The sequence below is a fragment of the Gouania willdenowi genome, chromosome 13 (genome assembly GCF_900634775.1).
Source record: "Gouania willdenowi chromosome 13, fGouWil2.1, whole genome shotgun sequence".
In the NCBI taxonomy this organism is placed as follows: domain Eukaryota; kingdom Metazoa; phylum Chordata; class Actinopteri; order Blenniiformes; family Gobiesocidae; genus Gouania; species Gouania willdenowi.
This window is the reverse complement of record NC_041056.1, coordinates 13,501,067-13,512,979: the sequence shown is the minus strand read 5'-3', so window position 1 is coordinate 13,512,979 and position 11,913 is coordinate 13,501,067. Positions and strand designations below refer to the sequence as shown.

The window sequence follows — 11,913 nt, the reverse complement described above, 5'->3', positions numbered from 1 at the left end:
GGCCACGTGGTCTTCTTCTACTGATTATTAGAGGTTGTAAATGAACAGTTTGGTGCGCTAGCGCCCCCTCACACTGAGGTCAAATGCGGAATAGGTTTCACTTCTGGGTAAACAAGAATGTGCTGTCCGGGACGAAATAAAAAAGATAAATAAACGTTTTGCAACACCAAATAAGTCCAAAATGATGGATGCACACACTAGGGCTATGTGGAAGCTGTAAAAAAAAGTTTAAGGTCAAACACATACTGCGTAGGGGAGAAATTTGCTCCACACACACACACATGCAGAAGTTCCTTGCTTTTATAGAGAGAAGATATCTGAAACTTTGTTTGCCTGGAAACTTTTCAGGAAATGCAGCAGAACCCTGTCAGTCTCTATGGAGAGTGGTTTCCTGCTGGTCCAACAGCAACATTACCAATGTGGCTCCAACACAAGCATCAACACAGCAGGGCCTCCTGGATGCACCCATACACAGGTAGGAGCGTTGGGCTCATTTATTCATTTATTTATTTGTTAATTTGACAAAATGACCAATTTTTCACAAATTCTGACAACAACTGTCACAATACTCAATTAGAACTGTCACTAATGACCACTTTTTTTTTTTTTTTTTTACCCCTGTTCAGTACCATTTATCAATAATCATACCAGTGCAATAACTACTCACCTTTATCTGTGCAATATCTAACAACTCATTCAATTCCTGTCAGTGTTTTTTTTTTTAGTATTGTTTTTTATCGTGTGCTAAACTGCTTTTTATATTATTTTCGGCACTACAAGGATTTGCTACTCAAATTTCATTACACTTATTCATTACAATGACAAAATAAAGCTTTTTCTATGGGGCGCTGATTGTAAAGTTGCGTATTCTAAAATAAACATCAACTTTTCACGTTTATCTACAAACCCACGTTTAAAAAACGTTTTGACCAGATTTACAGCAGTATTTGTTAAACTTGTGATATTTTTTCTCTAATAAAAAATAATGTCAATGTTAAATCTAAATGCTAAATGTTAAATATTAAGTCTAAATATAAATGTCTCAGGTGAAACTAATATTTAGTTAATAAGAAAATTTACCGGAAGTAGTAGTTTGCAGAAAACAGAAGAAAAAAAAAAGATAAATATAAAACATATTAAAAACATGTTTTTCCAAAAAAGAGAAATTACTAAAAAAAAAAAAACAGTAAAAAGTTAATAAATTGATAAATTTCAACACCCAAACAAACTGAATGGGTGGTGATGCTTACTTATAAAAGCCTTGTTGTATAGGAGAATAGTAAACTGTAAATATAAACTAGCTGCAGATAGTCATGGTATTTTTTCAGCACCTAAAAATTAACAATGTTCTCTCTCTGTTTTAATATTTTGTTAAGTTAAATAAATTTGTGCAATATATATTTTTACCTCTTTTTTATATTTGATGCTTGTTGGGCTGTTGAATGAAATCCTTCAGATGCTCTGATGGTTCAACAACCTTCTTTCCTGCAAAGCTCGATCTTCTCTCTGTGTTTTACAGATTTTCTAACAAGTCAAAAATCACCCCGTCAGAATTTGGAAAGTGGAGAAATGGCGTCCGTCAGCCACCAAAGTCATGGTTATCCAACCTTCTCTAACATGCAGACATCTGCACTCACATCTTGGAGGGAAGCAACCAAATGTGCAAAGCTCGACCTGCATCTAAAGGAGAATCACCAACAAACCACCAAATATTTACCTTTCAATATTAAACGTAGGCACCCAAAGGCCACACCTGAAGCAGCTAGCGGTGCTTTAGGAAAGAAAAGAAAGCTGGAGAGTGACAGCTTGGTCAAAACCAAAAGATTAAAGCAGGAAATGAGGGAATGTCACTTTGATTCTTCTCCAGCTCATTCATCCTCACATTCTGGACTAAACCATCACATGAGCATGAGGGACGTTTCAGTCCAGTATTCCAGTAGCAGTAGTTATTATCGACTACATCTGTACAACAGTGCACCGTGGGACCACATCTGGGATATTCAAAGAAGAAAAGAGCTTAAATTCTCTGCACCAACTGTCCACTGTGATTGGCCAACACTCAACATCTGTCAGTCACTCAGAACATCTGCACTACAGAGAAAAGAGATGTATGGCGGAATTGGAACTTCTCCACTTTGTTTCCCTCTGACACAAACAGATTCTGTTCATCAGAGAAGAAACACACTCACATCAGCACCACAACAGGCCACACCCCCATCCTGGACCCATGGAAACCCACAGTAGGGTACCCTTCTTAACAGACTGGACCATTTTACTGTACCATGGTACAGTAAAACCATATCATTATGACCATTGTTACTGATGAAAGGAAAAAGTTTGTTTAATAAATAACAATAATTAATGGTTTTGTTCTTCAATAAAAAAAAACAAATCGATTTAAATGTTTTAAAATTTGTAATTCATCCATTAAGACACTTTAGATACAACTGCCCTGCGACCCTAAAAAACAGGTACAAACGCGTCCGAAAATAGATGGATGTAAAGATACGACTGCACAATATTAGATGTGTGACCTGATTGTCACAGCAGGATCACATTCATTAATCTGCTACTTAGAAGTTTAAATATTCATGACTCTGATTCTGAAGATTTGATCTCACAAGTTAATCCAACAAATGCGAGTTATTTTTATAAAAGCGCAGAATTTCTAAAGGAGAAAAACACGTATTACTTCAAATTCAAATGCAGAAAATGTGTCATTTCTAGCTAAAGAACTCACTCTGTATCAACCTGTATAAAATAACTTGTATGTTAGCTTAGTGTAAAATCTCATCATTTTTCCCCTGAAAATATAATTTGACGTCTTAAACAAAGAGTTATAAACCTTATTACACTGTTGCTTTAATTGACTTACATTAGTAAACTCGAATTTTACTAAAATATTGTCTTGATTGTCTTAAAACCATCAACATAAAAAAATATTTTGTGATATTCAGTCAACTCAAAAATACTTCAGATAAATAAATTGCTAAAAAAAAAAATGTAACACAAAAATGAACATTCAATTAAAAATAATATATTTGTTGGATGGATGGATGGATGGATGGATGGATGGATGGATGGATGAATGGATGGTTGGATGATTACGATGAAATGCCAAAAAAGGCAAATAAGAAGTTCCAGTTTGTATCAAAAATGTATTTAAAAAGCACAACAATAAAACTAAAAACGCAACATCTCGGACGTATAAAATAAAATGCTTCCTAGTGTTAGACCACATCCATGCCCAGACCCCTGGCCACTTCTGTCAGAGTCTGAACGGCTCCAGACGTCTCTCCTCCTTCCTGGGGGTCCAGCTGGGGTTCTACATCCTGGTCCTCAGTGTGAGGGATGCTGCTCATCACACAGTAAACAGGAGAGGCTCCTCCTCTAGGGCTCGGCTCACACGACTCGTCCTCTTCTCCGGACACCTCTGAGGAGCACGAGGAGGAGGTGGAGAAAGGTGAGGAGGATCCAGTGGGAGAGCTGGGGCTGCTTTCTGCTGTGTCATCGATTCTGTTGCTCTTGCCGATGGATCTCTGGCTTTTACGAAGCGTTTGTGGCTTTTTGGCCATGTTCTTCATGATCTCCTTGGTCACCTCGACCGTCTCAAACCTCACCATGTTCACTTTTAGGAAGCCATCTACATCCTTCTTGTATCTGGTGGGATTAGAACAAACATGTAGTGTTGAGTTTACTAAGAAAGGATACACAGCTGAATGTAGACTGCTGTACGGTGGGCATGATAGGACTCATTTATCAGACCAAACGGACTCATGACTCAGCAAAACCTCCATCAAATGACACTGCCTCAGGCTTAAAAAGAAAAGTCGTCAGACTCAACGGCCTCAGGACGTAAAATACAACATGACGTTGTATTTTGAAGAAACCGGAAGTACACATGAAGTCATCAATATGCGCTGCTTTGGATCCAAAGGGTATTTTTAAAGATTAAGATCTATCAACGTTTCATTTAACTATGTATTTACTAATTATACAATATATTTATATATCTTAACTTTTAAAAAAGTGTATTTTACCTAAAGCGGGAATGACCTGAAGGCCATTTGAGCTCATGCTTCTTCCTCAGGTGAAGAGTGAGAGTGTAACACCAGGAGAACACTTTATCACAGAGGTGGCATTTGTATTTGGACATACCTCCAACCTGTTGGAAAACACCATCGACTGAGGTCAGTTCAACAGGAAGCACCAAAAAAAAACCCTAAATCCATGGATATCATGACATAACTAGTTGAGATGTGCAGCGTTACAGCTACAACTGCTGCTAACGCACCTCATGGACCCTCTTGAAGTGGAGGCTCATGGTTTGGAATGTTTGACAGGAATAATCACAGCCGCTCACAGTGCAATGATACGCACTGTTCTCATTGTGAACCTCCGTGTGCTTCTGGAGGTCACGCTGGTTCTTAAATCTGAGAAAGAAATCACAAAGAAATCTTGTATTGAGTAAAAACAAAAACCAAAAAACAGTCTATAACCAGACAAATACAGATTTCTTTCTTCTTTTTCTGGTACATAATTCATGATAAAATTAATCTGTTATCATTGTTGAAGTCTTTAGGAACCAGGTATTTTGAATGATAAGTATCTAAGGAAGGTGAAGGTAGATGAGAAGATTTCCCAGGACGGGCAGAAGTCAGATATCAGGTGTTAATGCAATGCATTGAGTACTTGTAAGTACTAGTATGCACTTTATCTGATTCTTGGCAATGTAATAGTATGTCTATTTATTATTTTGATTGTTTTTTTACCATGTGAATGATTGAATGTTTGAATTGTCTGTGTAGCAAATCCCTCTGTCCAACACAAATTTCTCCCTAGCAAGATGAAAAAAGAAAGCAGTGAAAACAGAATGTTTCTTTATGTTTGTATGTTTAGGCTTTAGATATCAAATCAAAGAATATACTATTATTTTAATATCAAAAGAGCAAATAGCAACAAAAACAAACAACAACAAAACCCACAAGGAAAGCTGACATGACATGATGAAAATACTGTTTTTCAAATCTCCTATTTTGTTAGTGTCAAAAAGAAATGACGATAGTTTAATATCACCGTTGGATATTAATGACAGATTAACGGGTTAATCAGGAGAAATGAAGGCCGTACCTCTTGTCACAGAAGTCACACGGGAACGGACGCTCGTCACAGTGACGAAACCTGATGTGAATCTTTAGAGCGGCTAACGTGGTGCACGTCATGTCACAGAAGGGACACTTAACCTGATTCACTATGTGGGAATGGAACAAAAAACCAAAAAAAAAGAGAACTGATCAAATTCACATCCTTAATGAAGTATAATCATCAGCTACCAAACAAATCCACTAAGCAACAGATATACGCACCAAATAAAATATTCACTGTTATCTGGCCGATGATGATTCACATTTTAAATTTCTATTCCCATTAATAATGACAAAGTAGATAAAAATGTATGGACACTCACATTTTTCTTTCAATCCTGATCTAACCTGATCCAGAAATCCAACACAACTGAGTCAAATTTCATAAAACTTGGTCTGATTTGAACACATGATATTTTTTAAAATTTAGATTTTTGAAACAGTATATTGATTTGGATCTCCTCCAAAATGTAAGCATCTTCCACGGTGTGAGGTCTATCTTTTTGTTATAATTGTGTCAAAATCCTTTTAGTACTTTTGATGTAATCCTGCTAACAGGCAAACAAACAAAACAAAACAAAACCCTGTTGAAAACATGACCTCGTTGGCGGAGGAAACTAAGAAAAATATTTTGTTTTTAACCTGAGAAGATGCTGTAAAAATATGTTTTTCTTTAGGGACAAAAATATTTTTACCTGTTACAATCTACTGCATATTAAGGCTGAACGATTAATTGCATTTGCGATATTATCACGATATCATACAACGCAATTTTTTTTAATAATAATTTGAAATTTTTATTTACCTAAAAAAACATCCAACTGGTTAAAGCAGATATTAGTTCTCCTTACATTTTTTCTGCACTTTAGTATGTGTGATGGTACTGACTGGATATTATTATTTTATATATATATGTTTATTTTATTTATTTATAAACTGCTCTGTTAGGTTTATTTATAAACTGCTCTGTTAGGTTCAGAGAGAGTTTAAGAAGTGCAGTCCACATGTTTACATGTTTCATGAAACGTGTGTTGAAGAGGTAAAGCCACAGATTTGTTTGATTTATTGTTGTAAACTGTGCTTTAACATTTATATTTTATATTTATTTAAAGTTTAAATAAATCTGAAATTGTTTATTATGAAACAGATTGATTTATTGCTGGTGTCCATTGAAAAATGCATGACAAGAGGCCCTTGAAAAAATGATCACATGTTAAATCACAATCGCAATATTGAGGAAAAAAAATAAATGAATCGCAAATGGATTATTTTCCAAAATCGTTCAGCCCTACTGTATATTTACTGAATAGACTTTCAAACGTGCGTTGGATCATCAACACCGAGCCATAAGGTCAACTTGATTCTCACCGTGCTGCCGGACGTGATCCCTCAGAAGTCTCTCAGTTGGAAAGGCTTTGCCACAGTGGTCACACATCAGAGACTCTGTCCACACACACACACGCACGCACACACACACATGGACACTCTTTATAGCATCAACTTTATGGCTAAAACCTCCCGTGGTGACAGAGTGAGTCTTACCTAGAGGCGCGGCCTGCCGCTGCAGGTGATCAAAGAGCTTCGTGTTGCTGGAGAAACTACTACCACACGTGGGGCAGGCGACGACTCGCTCCTGAGTGTGGCTGCGCATGTGCTCCCTCAGACGGTACCGGATCTTAAAGAAGGCGTCGCAACCTGAAACACAGACAGGAAACTTTATTAAAAAAATAATAATAAAAAAAAGGTGATCAATTTATATCGCTCTCCATAAGGGTGTAAGAAAAATGGATTCGCCGATATATTGCGATATTTCACTGCGCGATTATCGTATCAATCCAGAAAATGTCCAAATTGATTTTTTAATATTTTTTTTTTTTAACAAAGAAAAAACATTTAATTGCGTTAATATATCCATAGCACGTAACCTCCCGGTCACTAGGCGTCAGTGCAGCACATCAGATCTCGTTAAACTATCTCACTCCTCAATGCATTTTAGCTTGGAAGTTGATTGCACTTTATTTTAATAAAACATACTGGGAACTTATATAGATGTATGCGGCTACTATTTTTTTTAAGAATTTAAGAACTTAACAGAATCAGAATCTGTTGTAGAAGCAAAAGTTAAACTTTTTTGAAAAACGTAATTTCACAGATTAATAAACATGTTTTTGATATTTGTTCTTGAATTACAGTTAGTTACAGTTTACTTGTTCTTGCAAGTCTAAAAGAGATTAAAGAAATTGTATTTCATACCATTTTGCACTTGTAGAAGTGAAATTTATAAATAGTGATATTGCAATAATAATATTAATACATTTTATTTCAAAGCGCTTTTCAAGAAACTCAAAGACCCTTTACAGGCTAAAACAACAATAGTAAATACAGCGATGAAAACAAAGAAATATAACTCAGAAAAAAGAAAGACCATCAGTTGAAAAAATAAATAAATGTATCACGATGTATATTTTATTTTTTAGTATCAAGATATAGTGGGATATATCGTGACTAGTGATAGGCCGATACATCGGCCGATTTTTGCACTTTTTACGTGTATCGGCATCGGCCGATACACATTATTTATTTATCCACATTATTTACAGAGAGCAGAAATAATTTTTTTCTTGTTGTACATCACCTGTTTTCAATATTTGTTATATTTTTTTACTTGTTGACGTTCTATCTCATCTTTGTTAATTTCAATAAATGTTCCTTTTTTAAAAAATTGAGACTCGTACCATTTGTTATTATCATTGTGTAATTTTTATGATGTAAATTGAGAGAGAAAAAGTAGCATCGGCTCTAAATATCGGCTCAAGAAAATCGGCAGTCCGTATCGGTCATTGGCTAAGGCTGATGGGAAAAAAAAATCAGTATCGGCCCTAAAAAAAAAACTTTTAAAAATCCATATTGGTCTATCCCTAATCGTGACATGCAAATCATGAATTGTATCGTATCATCAGTTTCATGGCAATGTACACCCCTAGTTCTGTCTTACCGGCCCACTGGCAGTAGAGAACCTGCTGGTGTGACAGAGTCTGTGGCTCCGCACTTTCTATATGATTGTCCACATGTCGGTAGAACCACTCCGGGTTATTAAATACAGACTGTAGGGGACATAAAAAAAAAAAAACTCTGTTAGTCCAATCAGGCATTTAATGTAAGTATGAATATGAAGACACCTACATCATCACAGTGCTCCCACTGGCACACAAAGCCATCAGAACATTCAGGAACCAGGCTGTTGCTGTGTAGGTCCTGGCTGCAGGCAGGAAGGTCAGGACGAGACTCCAGCTGGTTGGACCCAACAAACTTCAGCTTACTGTGGTAGTTGTGACAGTACGCATGGATCTCCAGCTCAGATCGGCTTCCCATAGACAGGAACCCACAGCCATTCCAGAGACAGGCATACTCATCTAATCAGGAGGGGGGGGAAGGTAGATGGGCTTTACATTTTGTATTTTCTTTTTATCTATTGTTTTTCTTTTTTTTTTTTTTTATTTCAGTCTGAGAATCAAAACAATCCACTTACAAATTCAATCCACAGATTCAGCAATCTCACAAAAATAATACAGCTTTAACAGATTATAATTCTAATTACAGAGGTCAGACTGAAAAGGGCTGGCTGAAGCGTTATGCTTATTTTTCCTTTTTTTTAAATTTTTTTTATTATTATTATTATTTATTTATTTTTAATTTTCATTGTTGTGCTTATTTTTCCAACAATTCGTAAATTGTGTTACAGCACACCAGATGATCAAACATAGCATTTATATTAACAACAGAAAACAATACAGAAACAATACATTCAAATGTACCATATACCATTTATTTACAACAGCTTCTGTTTAAAGCGATGTACGGATACCCACAGAGATAATACACAGAAGAAAGGAACACAGACATAAATCCTTAAAAGGTGGAATCTGAAACTTAATTTAAAGGCCAAATGTAAAAATGTTAAGTTAAGACGAGATTTTAAAACAACAGAAGAGGTTGGGTTTAGCCTTATATTAAAAGGCAGGATGATCTAATGATCGACAACAAGTGCCCGATCATGTCTGTGGTCATCGGATCTGAGTGACCAGGCAAATAAAACACAGGTCTTTCAAAAGTGAGGTTGAAAATCTAAAATTTGCATCATAAAATAGTTTCTTCCATCGAATCCATGTTGCAAGATAACAAGCACAAAGCTTTAAAATGTCAGTTAGAAATAATTCAAAGTAAGGCTGAACGATTAACTTTAATCGCATCAATATTTAGGTTTTCACTACTACGATAACCGAACCTCAGACACTGACGTTTTTTCTTTCGTCTCCATCATCTGAGTGATATATATGTTCACCAATCGGAATTGCCAAGAACCGCCTTCCTGGGCTGCTGGCCAATCAGAGATGGTTACAAGACACAACCTTGTATGCGCTGCAGCGAGTCTGTGTGCGCGAACAACAACTACACTAAAATACACGTTAACGGTATGAAAACGGAATCTATTGTTGAATGTGGAAATGAACAGAATCGGGTTGAAACGCCGTCCCCGTGAGGAAAAAGATGGGGTTTTTTAATGGGGAAATGTTTCGGGGGTCGCTTATTATGGTTTTATTAGTATTCATATTGTTTCCTCACGAGTTAAAAACAAATTTTCTTAAAAAAAAACAACAAAAAAAAAAACGGAATTTAAAAAAATACAAATTTTGGATCTTAAATCTTAAATCCAATCGCAATATCTGTCAGAAAAATCGCAATTAGGTTTTTTTTTGTCAAAATCGTGCAACCCCATTTCAAAGTATTTGTGCACTGACCCAGCTCCTCCAGGGTGTCCTTGTCCCCCAGGTAGTCCTTGAGGTGGAGGGACATGTGGTCGCTGAGCTCCTCCATGGTGTGGCCCTCAAAGCTACAGGAGTCCCACTCACACACCACATGGAAGTTCTCCAGTCTCTTCGTGTTCATCATGATGATGGTGTGTGTTGCTGGAGACAATCTGTTACACAATAAACACACACAGATAACAGATTTACCAAGAAGCCAATAACAGTGAAAAGCCAAATTTATTTAACAGTGCCTTAATAATTACCTTTGAACTTAAATACTTACGAGCACAAAGTGTAGTAGACAGCAGGTGAACTTCTTCTGAATCAGATAGTTTGCCTTTTTCTGACAACTCAGCAATCTCTCCGTTTTCATTTATCTCTAAAACTTTGCAACATGAAGATAAAACATGGACATCTGAACTAAAAATTGGCCCACAGACTTTTTAATATCCATTATGTGTGACCAAGAAAGGTTTAAAAGCGTTATTTCTGATTAAAAAAAAAATTAACCTGACTAGTCATGTCCTTCCCTCCTTCAGCTTGCCTGCTTTTGTTTACTTCCGGTATTAGACCGGAAACTGGTCATCTTAATTTGATAAAACATGTGCGAATGCTGCCCTCTGCCGTTCTGAAGAATAATGCCACGTTTTCCTCGTCATAGTTTTTTATATTTTTTGTGTAAAAGTGTCAATTTGAAACAGTCATATAGTTTAGTTCGGCTCGTGAAATAACGTCAAAGAGAATAACAATTAGAAAGAAGACATTTATAAACTAAATGTAAAGCCACTTTTTGGGTGGTTAGACCCAATAAATGTTATTTTTAATGTCTTAAAAGGATACAAAATCAAATATAAGGTTAAAAAAGAGGGGAAAGGGCGATCATTTTGCAATTTAAATTTAAAATGTGTGTATTTCATCCAAGGATGCACAAAAAAATGCTGATTTTGAGTTTTTTTTTTTTTTTTTTTTTAAACAAATCAAGTCTTTATAGAAGCTGCCAATGAATGATGTAAATACCAAATGCAGGCTAACAATGTAGTTTTTAGGAATAGAACACATTTTCTTGTGCACAAAAGTGCTTCATGATGATGAAAACCTCTTGCTATAAAATTACAGTAGAATTTGTGTTGATCCTCATTTAGCAGCTTTAAATATTGTGATAATAAAGCAATGTTGATGGTTTTTTTTTTTAGAGGCAAAAGCAGCTCTGATGCCAATGCTTATTCCTTACTCAATATTTCATGCTGTTCTGCTAATGCAAGGGCCCATCACTACTGAATTATTCATGCTGGCTTCTGTTAGAAAACCTGATTCACCAGAAAAGAGCCACCAGCACACAAAGACACAAAAAGGATTAAACACTGCTTGATTTATATAATGAGGAATTTAAGAAAATGTATATTTTTATATCAAGGGCAAAATATGTAGTTAATGGAAACATTTTGCTTGCAATCCCAATAAAATGGTGTAAATATTTAAAAAGGGTTTAGGATAACTTATATTTTATAGTCTTATACCATTTTTTTTACAACCATCATAAGACTTTTAATATTACAATGGCTTGTAAAACTTTCATTATTACATGAACTCTTTTTTTAATCATCTGTACTTTCATTGTAAAGTGTCTTTAAGGTTGTTGTTGTTTTGTTTTTTTTAAAGCGCTATATAAAAATAAAGATATCATCATTTATTTACCCAGGAAAACCACATTGTGATTAATAATCTATTTTACAAGTGTGTCCTTGTGTCTGATATTTCAAAATTGCTATTATTATTTTACAAACTAATTTGCTAATAATAATAAATCATTTCTCAAATCCTTTTCCCCTGACAGAAGCAATACAAAAACAAAGCAATATTAATGCTTTTTCTGTCTTTTACAGTGATTGTTTTTGATATATATTCATAAAAAACATCGTATTTGTGATTTAAACATTTTTCAACAGGAATATAACCAAATT

General features: G+C 35.4%; 1 protein-coding gene across 2 annotated transcripts; it reads right to left on the bottom strand.

Moving 5' to 3' along the window:
- Positions 1-2,782: 2,782 nt before the first annotated feature.
- On the bottom strand, positions 2,783-10,501 carry LOC114474486 (histone H4 transcription factor). 2 transcript variants are annotated; one of them, XM_028464850.1, is made up of 10 exons: positions 10,216-10,501; positions 9,944-10,122; positions 8,328-8,557; positions 8,140-8,248; positions 6,687-6,839; positions 6,513-6,587; positions 5,131-5,251; positions 4,295-4,433; positions 4,041-4,165; positions 2,783-3,660 (listed from the first exon to the last, which is right to left on the bottom strand). In XM_028464850.1, the coding sequence occupies exons 2-10, from the start codon at positions 10,092-10,094 to the stop codon at positions 3,231-3,233; spliced, it is 1,533 nt and encodes a 510-aa protein (XP_028320651.1). In that variant the 5' UTR covers positions 10,095-10,122; positions 10,216-10,501; the 3' UTR covers positions 2,783-3,230. The 2 variants fall into 2 exon arrangements, with proteins under 2 accessions (XP_028320651.1, XP_028320650.1); XM_028464849.1 differs by having other exon boundaries at positions 10,236-10,501.
- Between the last annotated feature and the right edge of the window lie 1,412 nt (positions 10,502-11,913).